Source organism: Poeciliopsis prolifica, unplaced genomic scaffold (genome assembly GCF_027474105.1).
Source record: "Poeciliopsis prolifica strain line A6 unplaced genomic scaffold, Auburn_PproV2 SCAFFOLD009, whole genome shotgun sequence".
Classification (NCBI taxonomy): domain Eukaryota; kingdom Metazoa; phylum Chordata; class Actinopteri; order Cyprinodontiformes; family Poeciliidae; genus Poeciliopsis; species Poeciliopsis prolifica.
In genome coordinates, this window is record NW_026562384.1 from 3,594,902 (window position 1) to 3,613,636 (window position 18,735).

Consider the following 18,735-nt stretch of genomic DNA (forward strand, 5'->3'; position numbering starts at 1 on the left):
TTTTTCTCCTTACCCAAAGTGAGTCTGTTTCAGAGACATCTCATCGCCAGAGAAGTGTCCTTCCTGAGGATGTCTGCAGCAGGTGGACATCAGTCAAGTCAGCATATGAATATGTAGGTCATAATGTAACATTTAATCTCTCTCAGTCTTTAGGATTGTGCTATAAGCTAAATTTTGGATATTCCTTAGATCAAAGCCTGTAAAATATGATTGGAATCTCATCATTTAAAGGGGAAGTAGTCTATTAAAAAAATCAGCAGCAGCTTCTTAAAGAGGCAGAGGCCCAATTTAAAGGCGTTAAATTAGGAGATAAAATCTCATCTGTTATGCTTAATGTATACAGATTTTTCATAATCTGATAGTTACTTGATTTAAAAATGGAACCATGTACCTGGAAAGACATAATACTGCCCCTTTAATAAATCTTAGTTTCACTTTTCAAACTAACAAACTGAAATAGCCCAACATCTTTCCACATTCCTGGCTAATTTTGTACATTTAGTATTTGTTCCAATTGTCTCCAGGTAGATATGTCACAAAATCTTCCGTGTCGACGGTCTGTCGCCAGAGCAGACTCGGAATCAGTGAACGACAGCCGATGCATGTCCATATGATCTTTAATGTCAATATATACAGACCTTGAAAGAAAAAAATAGAATTTTAAAAATCAAATGAAATAAATACAATATCATACAATTTCCACAATGTCTTTTCGAAGAGATATCGATGGAAATATATATTTTTTTCTTGAATTCAGCCTCTGGTTCGACGGGTTGCGTCCCGTCCCCCCCAGAGAAATCCCTCCGCCTCCACCACATGCTCTTCATCTCTATCATCATCAGACACTTTTTAGAGATATACATAGACATATTCATTTATATATATATATATTTATATATTTTTTCAAAACAAGTCTTTCTACTGTGACTATAACATCATATAACCTTCAAATTCTTGGTATTTTCATGTATCCATCAGCAGCTTATGTAACCTTAACCGATACCTTTGCAGTATCACAAACATGAGTCAAATGGAAAGTTTTTAAAAGGGAAAATGAAACACAGGTTCGGTTCAAACATGCATTTATGTTCCCAAAAGTGCTGGTAAATGATTTTGATCCTGAGGAACTTTTTTTTTTCTTTTCTTTTTTTTCTCTTCTTCTCCTTTTAAATCTGCGACAAGCAGAAACTCCTCAATCGTTTCAGTGGAGGAAACAGTCTCAACATGAACCTCGGTCAATATCATCTTGCCACCACCCTCAATTCATCACTTCATTCTGAAGAAAAGAAAAAAAAAAACTAAAAAAAAAAACAACCGAATTTAAGAGTGGCGGGGAAAAGAAGGCAAAACATGGGAAGGGCGCGGGAACCGAGGAGGATGAGTGACGATGAAGAGCAGTAGGGGGAGGGAGGGGGCACAGTTTGATGAAGCAGCTTTGAATCAGCCAATCACAGTGAAGGAGAACGTCAGCTGGTGTGTTTCTTCCCCGACATGAGGAAGAGAGAATGGAAAGGCGAGGAGGGTAAGTGCATATGAAAGCTGTGGAAATAAATACAAGTCTGTCTCCCCAGCAGTAACAGGTGTGTGTGTGTGTGTGTGTGTGTCGTTTATATGTCTTTGGCCGACTTCAAGGTGTTTTGCTTTGCGTTTTTTTTTTTTTGTTCTGTGAGTGTTTTATCTGAGTGCTGGACGGGTCAAATAAGTTATCTTGTTGTCAGGGTTTGGACTGGCCCAGGCTCGGGTCTGAGTGTTTGCATGCTCCTGCGTGTTGGCGAGAGGGAGGCCGAGAACCAGGAGGATGAGCGTTTTCTCTCTCTCTGTGTGTGTGTGTGTGTCTACATGTCTGTTGAGGTGAGTTTCTTCATGCTGCGTCTCTGGGCTAAACTGGACGCCGCCACAGGCTCCAGCACCGGCTGACTGGTCTTGTGACTCAGCGCTGAATAAGTTGCAGCCATGGCTCCCTGGGAAGAAAGAAAAACAAGACGAGAACGATGAATAATAAAAGCCTGCAGATTTCTGTCCTTTTGGCCCATTTAAAATCTAAAATGACTTTAAAAAATACTGACTTCATAGATATTTTACTGTGTTCAGGCTTTAGATATGACATCAAGAAAAAAAATAGGAAAGTAAAGCAAGAAAAGGAGGAAAAAAAGGATACAGAAGAAAGGTAAGCAACTATTAAGATTTTTATTTTAAATTAAAAAAAAAAATTCTGACCTTTTATTATACTCATCTAAACATGGAAAGTACTTAAAGCAAGACCCATACTATGCACAGTTCACAGTTTTCACATATGATTTTTTGGGGGCTAAAGCAATCAATCGGATTAATCACCAACTAATCTAGTAGTCGATCAGTTGTTACATGGGGAATACAAACTCAAAACAAGGCCATTTGAAATCTGTACATTTTGCATTTAAGACAAAAAAAAGTTTTACTGTAAAAAAAAAAATATATATATATATATTAAATACAGTAAATTATTTTTATCATTATTTAAAGTAAGTATGTTCGACTCAGAACTCTTGAAGTGTTCAGATCAGGACAAAACAGTTGAAAATAGTGAAGCGGAAGGAAAACAATCTGTGGATTTTGTTTGTTTTTTTTCTAAGCAATTAGAAATCTGAAAAGTGCAGCAGGCATTTTTATTCTAACTCCTGAGCCGATACTTTGAAGAACCATTGAAATGAAGACTGAAGCTGGTTCGGCTGCTTATGGATAAACGATCACTCCAGGGTGTCGGGTCAGGCAGTTGATATATATATGAACAGGTGAGTTGATGAAAGAGGGGCATGTCCAACTCCAGAATTCAGCTTAACTTCACTTGATTAGGTCTTGAGGTTCCTCCATACGTACAAAGACACGTGTGGGTGTGTGGTTTTATTCAGTGGATGCACACAGTAGAAAGAAGTCATAAATGAAGTCTGTCTTGAGATCAGCACCACTTAATGCTCAGATCTTTAAACAAGATGTAGCAAATATGAATGTGAAGCCACCCAGTGGCTGAAATAAAATACTACATCTAAAACACCTTGATAAAGAAAGACTACACTAGAGGGCAGAAAACAATTAACAGTCTTTTGTACAACCATCGTTTGATGCAGTTGCACCTGTGTGTCCTTGTAAATTTGCCTGGACCAGCTTTGCACATCAAGAGCTTGACACAAATTGAGCCAGAATTTATACTGTGGGTCAACCAACCTGCGAGATGCTGGACCCGACAAAAACTGAGACACTACTAGAGGGAGAAGTTGAAAAAGAAAAAAATCTCTGAAACGCAATAAACAGCGGATCAACCACAGCAGGTGAGCAAAGAACCAATAGTCCATGAAACTCAACAAGATCATCAAGAAGCGAAAGAGCCATCTGAGAATATTAAATCAGACAAAGACAATGTGGCAATGAAATATTGCTCTAAGCTGGAAACCCTCTGTGATCCGAAGGCTTCTGAAGAAAATTTACCAACAAGTTTCAACAACACAAACAGTGGAGAATCAAACAGTCACCATGAAAAATGAGAGATTAATCAAAGTGAAACTGTGATCCTTGAACTTCAAGTTACGGAAGATGAGAAGGTTTCTGCAAAGAAACAAAATGAGGAGCAGAAAGCAAAAGAAATCTAGAAATAAGAAACGGAGAAAGGCAGGCAGGAAAACTACTGCTGAGCAGGAAGCCTGAAAACACCAGGAGATTTCAGGAGAAAACAGCAGCAAGAAGTTTGCAGAACAGCCGACTTCAAGAATGATATTCATATAGATGAAACGGTGATGCCTCAATTAGACCAGATCACGGAAAAAGAGACGACGTCTGAATTCCAACAGGACGAAGATCAGAAAGTAGAGGAAGAGCAATCTATGAAATCAAAATATAAGAAAAGCAGAACGGCAGCATGGAAAGCTGCCGCTGACCTAGAAGATCTGATCCATCAATTCAAGACGGAAACTGAATACTTGGACAAAGAAACCAAAACTCTGGAACAACAAACTAGACATAACAGAGATTGAAGCGGGTACACAGAGGCACGTGCCGCATGCGCAGTGTGTCGCAGCAACTCGTCTAGATGTTTGAAACTTGCTGCCGTTCACACAAACTCCACTGATGCCGCCAAGCCAAAGCCGTCTCTGAGAAACGCTCTGTCGGCCAATCGGCCGCGGCGCTCCGGACTCACCTTGACGAGGTGCGGGGCGTCGTGGCGTGTGAGCTGGAAGTGCGGCAGGTTGTCTTTGCACGTGATCCAGGAATGCTTCAGAACCTGCTCGGCCGTGTATCGCTGGTGGGGATCGACGTGGAGCATGTGGGACAGCAGGTCCTGCAACGGCAATAGCAACAGCTCAGTCGGCGCGGTTTACGGTTAGCGACCGTAAACAGGTCCACCGTTGAAGGTAAGAGTTAATCAATTCAGCAAATCAGAACAGTAAAATATGGGAAATAAATTGGATTTGAGAAGGAGAGGAATCCGTCCAGTCGGTGTACCTTGGAGGAGTCTGATACGGTATCCCAGTTTCCACCGGTCAAAGAAAACTTCCCCGATCCTATTCGCAGAAGAATCTCCTCCGGTGTGTCATTTGGCCCGTTAGCGAACGGTGTGTACCTGAACGCCACAAACGGAAAGTTGTCGCCTTAGAAATATGGTCTCGTTTCACACGCCTATGTACACCGAGTGATTATTCCGTGACTTGAAACAAACTTCCAGAAAACTGCAATAATTGAATCCCTCTTACCCTGCCAACATGGTGTACAGAAGAACTCCCAGACTCCATATATCACAGGCGGCGTCATAGCCTTGTCGCATTAGTACCTTCAAAGAACAAAAGAACAACAATGCGTAGGCAAAACGGATATTTTTTATACCAGATTTATTTACCAAATTTCAATCCCACATTCTGGGAGAGCTACTGGTTTTCTCACCTCTGGTGCCACAAAGTTAGCCGTGTAGCAAGGGGTCAGCAGCAACCCGTTTCCTCCTCGGAGCTGCTTGGCGAACCCAAAGTCACAGATCCTGATGGAGTCGGGATTCCCAGAGTCGTCCATGTAGAGGATGTTGCTGGGCTTCAGGTCTCGATGTACCACCTGAGGAGAAACAGGAGATCATACACGAGTCAGAACATCCCCACCGTAATATGTTAACACACCACTGTCATGTAACGTTAGCATACTGTACAATTATTGTTGCCTCTAATCTATTTTTATTGCCTTGCAAGATGACATGTCTGTTCTTGGTGTTGGATTTCATCAAATAAATTTCCCTCAAAAATGCGACTTTTACTTATATATGTATTTTCCTGCTTTATTATGCATTTTATGGCTGGTGCGACTTATAGTCTGGAAATACGGTATGTTGAAGTGCTGCTTCACCCCTTGACAGTGGAGGTAGTCGACGGTCTTTGTGATGGTGTAGAGCACAGCGCTGGCCTCTCTTTCAGAGAAAAACTTCTGCCTGAGGATCCGGTCCAGCAGCTCCCCGCCCTTCATCAGCTCAGTCACCAGGTACACGTACCGGTCCTCGTCGTACACCTGCAAAACACACACACACGTCACACAGGTGATTGTTTTTTTTTTTTAAATTTAAATCTGTATTTTTGTTACAAATGCTTGAAAGTTCACAGGTAAGTGTTACCGACATCTTTCAGAGTGATGATGTTGGGGTGCTGTCCGTATCGCATCAGGATTTCAATCTCCTCTGACGGGTCCCTCTTACTTTTATCAATGATCTGGAGGGAAACAAAAAAACAAAACAGAAGTGAGTATGTTTCAAGGCTAGGAAAAATATTAATAACAATAAAAAACAACAATATTTTCTTCAAGCAAATTAAAACAAATGCAAAGCTGAATCTACGCTGCCCTCTGCTGGTGGGCCAACCAGATTCAACATCACAGGTTCAAACATTTCCACTCACTAAAGCAGCTTCATGGAAACACTGATTACACTGATGCTGTTAAAAAAAAAAAAAGAGTGAGTAAAAACAAGTCCTGAAAATGCTACCTTCACAGCATAATCAACTCCAGACACCCTGTGCACGCAGCGCTTGCAGATGGAGTACGAGCCGACTCCGATGTCTTCCTGGAGCTCGTACAGATCGGAGAACTTGGTCGAGCCCCCGTGCACCTGCAGCAGACGGACGGACGGCAAAGACTTTTAGATTTAGATACATGCAGCCACAACCAAGGATGATGGAATAGTCGCTCCAACGCCTGGATATAAGATACCAACGCTCCTCTGACGGCTGATGAGCGATAAAATGATAAAGGTATCTCACGACTTATCACGTGAGCAAACACATCCACGTGTGATACTTATCTAATGGGAAACAAAGCAATCGCAAAATTTTGTTGTTGTTTTTTTGACACTTTCCGAATATCGGAGTGGAAACACGACTGCTGTTTCACCACAGCAGCCTAATTAAATTCATCCAGATGTTCAGTGGACAATTTGAATAATTTATTAGAAGACTTGTGTCGGGCTTGGCTCTGTAACAATCACACAACAAACAACCTCAATAGTGTTTACAACAGGAATGTGATGCCATGTCAATGATTCCAAACAGGCAGTCGGTCACGTTGAACGGCTGACATCGAAGCATACTGATACGTTGGAATGGCCTGGTCAAAGTCCAATTGAAAATCATTGCCGAGACTTGAAAGAAAAAAAATGTCGAGACAGAGAAAGCATTGACACGAGTGGAATGAATCTGCAAAGCACACTTTTCAGATTCAAACGAGTGAAAGAAAGGATATTGATGTATTTCTCTGCTGCTAGACGACTGTAATTACTATTACTAGCAAATGTTTCCTACACTGCAAAAACACAAAATCTTACCAAGTATTTTGGTTCCAGTTTCTGTGGCAAATATCTTATTATGCTTGAAATAACCGAAAACTAAGTCACGACTAACTTTTCAGCAAGCAATCGGAGCTTGTTTTAAGAAAATACTTCCTTAATATTGATGATCAGGCACTAATATCACCAGCTGATTATTTCACTAAAATCATGTGACAAACATCTTGTTGTAAGTGAATTAATCTGCCAATGGGGCTAGCACTTTTTCATCAATAATTTTGCCTTATTCCAAGTGTAGTAAGACATTTTCACTGGGATCTTGTGCTTTCTGCAGTGCAGCTCACTCAAGCCAAGGTGTGGCAGAAGACTTGTGGGCGCTCACCTGAACTATGGGGAGGATGCTGAGCAACGGGGAGCTCTTGTTCTCGTCCATCGGAGCCGGAGCGACGAAGCTGAAGCCTTTGAAGAGTTGGTGGGCGTTGGCGCTGGGTGGGATGCCCGGGGAGTCTGAACACACAGAAACCACCCGTCACACAGACCGTTTCCATGGCCACAGGAGCGACTTCTCGTTTAAAAGAAGAAAACTTTTTTTTTTTAAATTTGGACGTGTGTACCTTTAGGCGTTTTTGCAGTGAACTCCGGGTCGAAGCAGAAAGTGTCGTCCGGTTTACCAGCTGCGGGCTTGAACGGTGGCTGGAGTTCTCTTCTGAACAGTTTCTGGATGGAAACACACACACACACTAACAAAAGTCAAACCCTAACACATGCTGGATGGAGGGTGAGAACAGGCGTTCAAGAGAAGTCAAGCGCTCTCGCAGATTAACCCCCTCCAATCCCCTGAACGGCCAACACCGGCCAATAGCGTCCCGCTGGCTCTTAAACGCTCACACAAGGCTATTAGTGCACGCACAGCGAGAACTGGACTGCTGCCCAGACTCCCACACACACACATAAAAAAAAAACCTAGCTCCTGTGGCCAGGACTGATGGCCACTAGTTATGAAGCCAAACGATCGGAAGGTGTGAAGCCTCAACAGAAGCTGTGGAGTGGTGTGTGTGTTCGTCTGTGTGGGATTGTGAGAAACATGAGCGAGCGTGTGTGTGTGTGTGTGTGGTGTGTGTGTGCGCTCACATTCCAGTCGATGGTGGAAAAGAAAGCGTGCCGTTTGATCTCCTCCACTCCGTCGGGCCCGGCCCCTAAAGACGCAAATCATTTTGGTTCAGTTAACCTGATATCATTATTAGTTCCTTTATTTCTCTCTCTGTCTCTGGTTATCTGCATGTTGTTTTACCTGGATGCTAAACAGTGAACAACCTGCAGCTAAGAGCTTCATGTCAACAGTCGGCCTCCTTACCCAGTCTGTTAGCGGGGTTGCGTTTAAACAGCATTCGCAGCAAACTCTGGGCTTCCAAACTTAGGAACTGTGGCATTCCCAACTTAGCTCTGAGTGGGAAGAGAAACACGGAGCAACAAGTGAACGTGGGCAACGAGAGAGGCAACGAGAAGAGGCAACCAAGGTTCGCTACCTACAGACTGCGCACACTCACAACGTGCCGTTACGCAAGTCGGAGCGTGACACGCGGAAGGACTCACTTGAGAATCATGTTCATGGTCTCGTTCCGATCTTTCCCTTGGAAAGGTAACGTCCCCGTTAGCATCTCAAACTGCAAATAAAACATTTAAAACCTGAATTACGATTTTGAAAAACGTACAGAATAGCAATTCTTTCACTTTAAGATGAGAAAACGTCATTGTGTTTTGGTGAGATTCGATGAGACAGGCCAGTAAAAACGCAGCGCACAGATGTAAAATGGACACAAAAGGAGAAAGTTTACTTTGCATGTTTACAGACTAGGAGTGGGCGACAAATTGATTTTAATCCATTGATTGAAAATTTTCAAAGATTTCACTTTTGGAAATCTTTGATAATCTTTGGAAATAATTTTATGAGAACCCCAACACGAAAACCACCAAAAAAACTAAAATGTTGAGAAGTTGTACTTTGGTCCTGTTTTTACAGATAAGGAAATAAATCTTTTAACACAGCAGCATCAGATTATCATCACTGGTAGGATTTTTAAAAACAAACAATAACACAAACAGCAGTTTACTGCATGAACTGATCCAGTTATGTCAGACCCTGATGACTCTATCAGAGCTCCTTTTCCCTGATGAAATAACTTTTTTCTCCTCTTCATTTCAAGACGTTTTGGTAAAAAGATGCATTTCTGGTAAAAGTGGTTCTTTATTCTGCAATTATTTTGACTACATTCTCGTAAAAAATGATCTCGCCTGACTAATACCTCTTCATAAAACTCACAGAACGGATGATTGAAATAAAGGCCACTTTTTGAAAATATTTCCTCATTCATAGTTCTTTTTTATTATCGCAAAAAATAAACTAAGTGAGGAAGAAAAAACAAAGAATCTAATTGAATCTGGCCTTAAAAAAAAAGCCATGAGGCCCAGACTGAGTGTTAATAATGTTTAGGGTTATTTTCGTGATGGATGACGTCTGTGGTTGTAACTCGACAGGAAGTGAAACGGGTCACACTTTTGGTGCGGAATATCAAAACGAAGTGAATAGAAACGCATCAAGTTATGAAGCGATTCTGGCGAGCTGACGCACCATAAGTACTCCCAGAGACCACCAGTCTGCGCTCTGCGTGTGTCCTCTTCTGTTGACCACCTCAGGGGCCATATACTCCACCGTACCACAGAAGGAATACGCCTTCTTATCAGCATCTACTGACTCTTTACTCAAGCCAAAGTCTGCACAAAGAAAATAAGGGAAAAAAAAAAAAGAAAGACATGATTTTGTTTATCACTAACAGGATAAACTCTTCATTAGCTCTTGGATAATATTTGACACCAACAGAGTTGATGTAGAGTTTATAAAAGAAAGATTTGCCAACTTAAGCATATGGATGATGAACAGTGTCTAAGCAGGATGTCACACAAGCTGAGCTCAAAACGCCGTACCTGTTAACTTTATGTGTCCAGCTTCATCGAGTAAGATGCTGAAAGAGAAGTTAAGACACGGTTCAGCTTCAAGCATCCATTTCTCAGGAGAAGCTTTTAAGAAACACTTGACACACACAGCAGACCTTGAAGTTGAGAGGCTTTTTTTTCTTTGCAAGATCAGAGAGCTGCACTTCAACTCACATTGAAAGAAAATTAAAAAAAAAAGAAAAACTTTGTCAGCTGGAATTGGCACTGATGTAAGCTCATTATAGGTCTGTTTATTACTAACTTGCAGCTTTTAAAGAGACGTTTGATCCAGGTTTTTCATCCTGGAATCAACAAATAATTGGGGAAATTGTTCAAATTTAGACCTGGGTGCAAACGTCTGAATCATTTACAAGTTTCTTACGAATCACACAGAGTAAAAAAAAATAAAACGGAATGTAATGTTTCCACTCTCGAAGAGTAAGACTTCAATTAGTACAGAACGCTTAACACCTGAACTGGAAGACAAGTTAGATATCCAAAATAAAACACAAAAACCGAAATAACTAAATCAAATAGAAATATTTAAAAGAAACACACAAATCACTAAAACCATAAAATCGGATAAAAAATTTGCTTTTCAAAAAACAAAAACAAAAATCAATGATCAAACTGAAAATGGTTGAGCTCATCTTAACCCATTATGCGATTAATTAATTAATTGCTCATTGTGACAGAAAGAAAAATCTAGCACGTTACGAACAGAGGGAAACAACATTTCCCTCTATTTATTAATGATTCTGAAATCATTAATAAACACGTCTGACATTGTCTGTGTCTCACTATTGTGTCGATCTGAATAACCTAAATTTAGGTTATTTAGACAGACATAAATAAATAGACAGAGAGAGAAAACCTGAAATCCCAAAAAACAGAACATCTTAACAAAAAGTTAACTCTACCATTACTGGTTCGGTTTCAAGGAGAGTTAAGCTGTTACTTTGCAAAAACTGCTAACATCAAATATTAAACAGCAGCGATTCTTCATCTATAATTCTGACCATATGTGGAATTGAGAAAACTTGTTAGAAATTCAAAACAGTGCTTTACTTTACTTTATTTTTTTAATCATCCAAGTTATGCACTGTGTTATCATTCCATTCTGAGAATACAACTTTAATAGTAAAATAATATGACTTAAAAGTACTGTACGCAAAATTCCCACTGGCACTAAATATTCAGAACAAATAGTCATTGTAAAGATAAAAGAAAAAGCAAATATATATGATAAATAATAAGAACACAAGTATTCTAGACTGAAAGTTTCCGAATACAACATTTCAAACACTTACAAGTAACATTATGAGTAACCTGAGACATATAAGGGAGTATATGATGGGTATGTGGTGCAGTTCAGGTGTTGTGTACATGCAAACAGGCCAGAAATCATTCATACTTCTCTGGTTTGAGATCTCTGTAAACTATGCCCAGGTTGTGCAGATGGTCGAGGGCCAGAGCCAGCTCTGCAAGGTAGAATTTCACATCTTCCTCTGTAAACATAACCTAATAAGAACTGGAAAGATTTACTCTCTGAACTCCAAGGAGAAATTCAGCAGCAAGAGTGAAAACACACAAACAAGATCAACATTGAGCAGCAGTTGTCACAAAACAGGCGATAAGGTCACAACATCGACATTTCAGAGAGGCGACGCGACTCGACGGCGCCGCGTTGCTGTTTGCAAGACGAGGTCAATGTGGAGAGCGGATGCTCGTTGTTTGAGAGCTGAAAAAGCGTCGGGAGAGAGTCTTGCTGAGCTGGTAAGTGACCAGCATCTGCTGATGTAAACGCGTATCTAAGTGCCCAGGAAAAATAAAAAGATTCCGCTACCCAGACATCATTTGAAAAAGTACAAGCAGTCAGAAAAACAGTCGGGGACAAATGAGTTGGCAGCACTCCCGCTCGTATAATAATGATTAAAAAAATAAATAGCACAGCACACTAAATCTGCACCAGCTCGATTTGTAGCTGTCATCTAAACTCCTGTGAGTTTAAGAATGAGCATCGATGCGTCTGCCGTTGATCTGATGCAAAAATGACTAGGAAATAAATATGTATTATTCACAATTCTTGCTTGTTTTTCTTGGAAAGAAAAACAAATGACGTAAGAAAGTTTATAAGCAGGCTCAAATCAGAAAACGGAGCAACGTTAAAAATACAAATATTTATGAATGAGCTTACCTCTTTGGATAAGCGAGTGAAAACATCCCCTCCCCTGAGAAAGTCCAGTATTAAATACAATTTCCCTTCTGTCTGAAAGGCTGCAGAGGTAAAAAAAAAAAAATGAATACAAAAATATCAACTGAAGTGCTCAATAACTGCTCAACAGCCTCCAAAATATTTTAATGAAATATACTGAAAAAGATGGGAAAAGTTTCAGTGACTGTCAGCAGAGTCATGGGAAAAACTTAACCTCAGTCTGGAAATATTAACCGGGTGCTGCGGACCAAATGTGTTTGATTAGGTTTGCTGGTTTGATCCTTTTGGGGCGTATTTGTTTCTTACCAGAATGCCAAGTAGGAAAGAAAACAGCAATAATCTTCATGAAGCACTTCCTGTTGGCAAGGACTCTGTTCCCAAACAAGCTGAGGTCCAGCATTTCAAACATTTAAAAGACGGTCACTATAATTAAAATTTCAGACAATACCAGGCTCAGAGAAATTGCTTGAAAGCCAATAAGTACACGTAGGGTGTCTGCTGGTTTCAAGAAGTTAAATTTGAGATGTTTAAGACCTTTCTGATGCCACCTCAATGAAATTTAAGACAAAAAAAACCCTTTTAATTACAGAGGGTGATTGGGGAATTCTGCTGCGTTACTCTGCATGTCTGTCTACAGCCTTATGTATCTTTATGAAAACAAATATCTCTGCCACATTGTTTTTAAAAACAAAAAACATGCGGTTTCAGAAAAATGTCCGTCCACATGAACTCGCACAAATACGCCAATGAGTGTTTGAAACATGCCACACCCATAGGGGGCAGTGTAGCACAAAGCTGAAACCTATCACCCAATCACATTGCTTCAAAACAACCACGACTTCCTGTTGGGTATTAAACAGATAAATAAGTTGAACTACTTTTTAAATAGAGTATTTGAATATAAAGTTAATAAAACACAAGACGTCGATTGGGAGTCGTGTCAGAGCAATTATGTAGATATACTGGCGCCATGTTTGTTGCAAACAATAAATTACAGTTTTCTCATTTACACACGCAAACACAAATACACAGTTTTCTCAAATTTCCAGCTTTCATAGATAGTCATTTTTGGCCATGTTAAACTAAAGGTCAATTGGATGAAAAAGCATAAAAAAGGTTTCAGTTTTCCCAGATATCCATCCATGTATGGACTAAGCAAAAAAAAAGTATTTTTCAAGTTACTATTGCTGACGGTGGTGAACAGTTAGGATCAACTTAAGCTTCTTCCATGACAGAACCGACTAGCTTTACTTTTGCAAGTGTATAGTTGTCTGTTTCTTACCATAGTGCAATTTCACTATGAAGGGATGATTAACTTCCACTAAAATGTCTCTTTCCATCTTAGTGCGAACTCTGTCCCTGACTGGAGAGACGAACAGAGCACACTTAGAAAAATCAGCAAAAGTCAACTTTGATTTCTGCTGCAATACGATAAACACGGCATTACCTTTCAAAGATGCTTTTTTTAGTACTTTCATTGCATATAACTGTCCGCCATCTGGACCCACGATCTTTCGGACGAGAAACACCTGAAAGCGAAAGAGAAAACACTCAAAGAGGGAGGCAGACGTCAGCTCTGACAGAAGCACTGTCGACTGCTTTCCTCACCTTGCCAAAAGAGCCCTGACCGAGGACTTTAAGGAGCTCAAACTGAGACGGATCCGCTTTCTCGCAGCCCTCTTTCACATGATGGGTGATGGGAATCTCTTTATACGTCCCGTCTTCCTGCGCGAACGATATCGGGATGAGACGCAAAACACTGGCACACGTGGGGTGGAAGGTGCGCCGCCGCTACTTACACAGTGCGAGAAAGACTCTCCCTCCTCCATTGGCTCGTCCATGATCTGATGTCCATTGACCTGCGGCCAGATCAGCAGAAAAAACTCATCAGCCCCGTCGACAGCAGCGGATGACTTCTCAAAGCCTGCTCATCGTTGTTTTGTGGGGGGGGGTTGTGTGTGTGTTTTTTGTTTGTTTTTTTGTCAGAGGCGAGAATATGACTGTAGCTGCCGCACGCCCACTCGCATGATGGAAGACTGCACAGATGAAATCCATGAGTCACATGCGATACGGCCACGCTTTAAACTTCTCAAAACCGAGGCAGTATTTGTTGTCAAACAGTATGGAGTCCATACTTTAATCTTGCCCAGCTGTCTGGCTCTCGACCGGGCCCCCGTAAAGCCCCTCGGAATTAAACATTCTGGCTTAATCCCCGGCCGGCGCAAAAACAACACCTCTGACCGGCCAGGCTCGGCGTTCAGCCTCGACTTCTCCTGCTAATGCTGAAAACCCCGGCAGCTTTATTTCTCTGCTTTAGTTCACTCATATTTACAAAAAGGAGGAGTCTGTTTCATGTCTCCTTTCTTCACTGAAAACAAAAAAACAAAACAAAAAAAGAGAGAAAAAGATTTATTTTAGAAATAAACGCAACAAATCAGGAGCTGGGTGAAAATCAAACAGAACGAGAAAACTACCAGAATGATATCACCGTCAACATTTCACCTCAGTGTGTTTGTGTGCGCTGAATTCCAGCAAGGCTCTGAAGAGGGAGAATGAGTCATAGCCGCTACGCGAGCCCACTCAGTGGGCGGAGCCACCGGCAAACACTCGTGTGCATCCAACACAACGGAGGCCAGCGGAGCACGTTTCAGCCGCAACGGTGCAAACATCCAGATTACCCATCGGAGCCCAGCAAGGCGCTGAGCAGACTCCAAAAAGGAGTGAAGAAGAAGGACAACAACCACCACCTTTGTGCGACCGGTTAAGATGTAAACATGCAAGCCCGGACAAAAAGCCTGGGCAACGCTTGTGTCATAATTCACACATTCACTCCCACCTTTGCTGTGGCTCATCGCGGCCCACACTCGCAGCACACCGAGGCGAGCCTTTTCCAGCCCCCCTTTCAAACCGTCGCAAAGGCATCTAATCTTCAATTCACAACAATGAATAAAAGCCAAAAGTGCTACGAAGTGAAATGAAGAGGATGAACACTCAGGGTTCAGAGTAGAAAAGTGATCCCTCATGAATTAGTGAACCGCTGCAGTCATCAGCGATTCACAGGCCAGGGGTTAAGGGTCAAACGTTTAAAAGCCTAACAGAGTTTTAAGTGCCAAAGGTCATCAGTAACTGGCTAAAATAGTGAAAAGTCACTTATTAAATGACGCATCTACTGTAAGTTTTGGATAAATTCTTTGATATATAAATAGGAGTCAATAATAAACAATAGGATTTTTTAAAATACTTGTTATGTTTGGCAGCTTTTTGTTATTTATTTCCAGTTTCTGAATAAAGTTCAATTAAAATCTACACGACTTTGATTTGTAAAACTGTGATGGATTTTCATACTAGATCAGAGAAGGAGACACTTTTAATTTAATAGAATTTTTAAAATTTTAAAATAGCTATGCTTCTTATAATGAGATTGATCACATTTCTAAATTTAAATTTATGATTAACTATTGACAATATTACCAGAAATGGATTCCCCCCACCCCCTTTTCTCCGCTGGTTGTGTCACCTGGAAAATATGATTAAACGAAGTTACTGTGTGCAGTTTAGTGACATCAGTCCCGGTTATTTTTTTAAGTAACAAAAGAAGTTCGTTTCAAATGGGAATTTTTCTCAAAACCAGTAGTTGTTTGTGACGCACAGCCATATCATTATATCATTAGCAATACTAAACATGATGTTAAAAGTCTGAGCCCATATTGTCGCCCTTTCTGCCAAGCGTTTATTATCTCAACCAGAATAGTTCTGAGACAATGAAAAAACCTCAGAAATGATAGCTCAAAAATAAAAAGCAGTGAAGAAGGTATGCTACGTTATAAAAAAATTCAGATACATCTCTTATGATAACAGAAAAGCGGTAAACATTATTCCACAATATATTCTATACCAATCTAGATTTTGATGACTATAAAATCGTTTACTTTTCGAAACTGTACAGATGAACTCTACAGATGAATTTATCACTTTTTCTGCCAATTTGATTTGTTATTTTGAGAGCGGACAGATATGAGAAAGAGTGCACAACTTCTCTGATTTCCAGTAAACCTGTCTTGGATCCATAACGTAATGAAATAACAGTGATAGAAATGTTTCTTGCCTTTATGTGATTTTTATGAAGTCAGAGAATTGCAGCTTGCAACTCTTTGGTTCCAAGGTCATTAAGAAAAAGTTTTAGAAACTTGAAGAAAACGGAACAACAAAAAAACAGAAAACTTTTGACTCCTCGACCATAACACGCAGACGATTATGGTTAAATAAAGAATGGAAGAGGCTGCTTTAATCATAACGTGGCTTTAAACCTCTCACCGTCAAGTCAGTCAGAAACTATTGGAGCGGCGGTATGAAGAACAATCCCAGAGAGAAGCAGGTCCAGGATGGTGGAGATGGTTCTGCTCCACTTGGAAACCTCCCTTACCTTCAAAAACTATGCAATCACACACTGAAACAAGCCAAAGTTGGGACAGTGTATGAATTTAAGACATCTAATCGCAGGAGTCGCCAGTGAAACACAAAGCAAGATGTCAATTAAATGACTGCATGTGAAGTTATGTTGAACTAGTTGTTCATTATTAGTTTTGTATACATTTGGGAAAAGTTGTCTCCTCGTTATTTTAAAGAATTGCCTCAAATTACAGGTTAGACTGAGAAGCTGGTTGATCTTCCTGAAACAACTAATAGTTAGGTGGTGATTTTTAGCTGAGGAAACGCTGACTTTTATTTTAATCCCCGTGACTTCACACGTGACTTTAAAACGTTACAACTGTTTGTACTGTTCCATATAGTCCCATAATCTGGGCGTTATTTGGAACCCATTTAATTCCTGTTGACAAACCGCCGTTAAAGTTGTACAGCACTCCGATTAAATGCCGCAAACTAAAACAAACAAACAACAAAAACAGGCTCAAAAAGTTTATTTTACATAAACGACTCACTTAATTAGCCCGTAATTACTTATGCTACTGGCTTTGTTCGCAACTTGTCACCAACTTTCAAGACAACAAGAAATTAGCCAACAAGCTAGCGAGTGCTAGCGCTAAATGCGCTATGCTAGCTGTGAAGTATAAACTCCCCCGGAGCTTTTGGAAGAGCGGCGGACGACAAAACGAAGCGCTTGTTTGGGTGGATAAATGTCGCAGCTGGAGCACAAAGTTGAAAATCATCCGCGAAAGTCCAGAGAGAGTGTCGTGAAACGAACATGCGGCGTCGGAGTGACGGGATTAAACAGAAGCAGCTGTTAGCCCGAGCTAGCGCGTTAGCATGCATCACAGTGCGCTGCAAATCGTGACGCCAGCACCAGCATAACACGGCTAACTACACCGGACGTCACAGCGCTAAAAAAAAAAGCAAACAAATAAACAATGCCGATAAGATTGGTATGCAAAGCACGCATTAGTCCACTCACCTCGCTGCTAACGCTGTTTACCTCCATCTTGTGCCAGGATTCCTCTAAGTCTAAGGCATCGTAGTCAACCTAGACCCCCTCTCCACGCTGCATGTCTTCCCCTCTCCGTGGACGTCCGCGCGGCTCGCTCTGCTTCGCTGTCCGGACTCCCCGGGTCGAGTGGCTGCGGACCGCTGCTGGGAAGGGATGCGAGCTCGTACGCGTGGTGGGGTGGAGGGGGAGTGTTGCTGTTGCCGACAGGACCATAAGCTCGCAGAGAGCACCGCTCACCCTGCCATGGAGATGCGAATATGGCGGCTACTGTGGTACCTGACCGTCGGTGAATGAGAGTTTATTGACGTATATCATGACGCAGCTCAGTTAAGGATTTCCCCCAGTCCAAAGCAGAGCAGCAGCTCTCCAGACGGAGAGGAGGGGAGCGTGGATGATGCTGCTGCTGCTGCTGCGGGAGGGAGGGGGTGTTTGGTGCTGCGTGTCAGCCGCTGTGAATGACACACGCACACATCCGGTGGATGGGACGTCGCGGCTGGCGAACTGAAATGGCAGTCGCCCCGCGGTGACATGCGGGGAGCCTCACGAATTCCTGACGCACATCTCGACGAGTTCCCACGGCTCCGAGCTGCGTGTGACTCGACTGTGTTCGGCGTCAGCTCGCCCGAGCCCGATCCAGGTGGGACGTTAAGAGGCTTTACGGCTCATCCGCTTTCCCTCTCCCGGCGCTCCCACCCGCAGACGCGGGGACAGGCCGCGCGCCCGCGTCTTTGGTAAACAAACGTTTCGGCGTTGATGCCGAGAGCCGAGGAGACCCCTGGCGTGCACTTCTGATATTCAAATAAAAATGCATATTGCATATGCATAATCTCCCACATAAACAATGCCATTGTTTTCATATGTGCGTTCTTTGTCCACTTCCTGTTTCAGTGCTGTCCAACAGTGACCCCCAAAGCACTTTATCTTCAGCTTCCTCTCCTGTTTATTGTCAGAGTGATGATTAAAAATGCCTCTGAATGTGAAACAAGCTTAACTTGCTGGAATTCAAGTTGAGTGGGATGGCAAAGGGAGAAAGGAAAAAAATCTCCTCAGGGGACATTGGGGCAAATTTTTCACGGTCCACGATCACAAATCTAAACCTTTGTAGTTTGTTAAATTCCTCCTGAACTTGACAGGAAGTGTGCGACTTGGCCACATAATGGATCTTTGTGGCGAGGGACTGCCAAGGAAGGCTTGGAATGATGAAAAAGGATGAATATATGGATTTGAACACCTTCCTTTCCCCATTGTTGACTATGATGGGATCCTATCACTCTTCCAAAGGGCCAATAGGAGTCTGAAAACCTGGAG

At 41.7% G+C, this 18,735-nt stretch overlaps 1 protein-coding gene across 1 annotated transcript; it reads right to left on the bottom strand.

Moving 5' to 3' along the window:
• Window positions 1-599: 599 nt before the first annotated feature.
• Window positions 600-18,015, bottom strand: LOC129362660 (ribosomal protein S6 kinase alpha-6). Its single transcript, XM_055034335.1, has 22 exons — window positions 17,395-18,015; window positions 13,784-13,843; window positions 13,593-13,709; window positions 13,432-13,513; window positions 13,267-13,347; window positions 11,967-12,046; window positions 11,184-11,290; window positions 9,761-9,798; window positions 9,408-9,550; window positions 8,372-8,442; window positions 8,133-8,221; window positions 7,910-7,974; window positions 7,393-7,495; window positions 7,161-7,285; window positions 5,984-6,106; window positions 5,622-5,711; window positions 5,356-5,514; window positions 4,909-5,070; window positions 4,722-4,798; window positions 4,474-4,591; window positions 4,169-4,309; window positions 600-1,961 (listed from the first exon to the last, which is right to left on the bottom strand). The coding sequence occupies exons 1-22, from the start codon at window positions 17,419-17,421 to the stop codon at window positions 1,836-1,838; spliced, it is 2,184 nt and encodes a 727-aa protein (XP_054890310.1). The 5' UTR covers window positions 17,422-18,015; the 3' UTR covers window positions 600-1,835.
• Window positions 18,016-18,735: the final 720 nt, after the last annotated feature.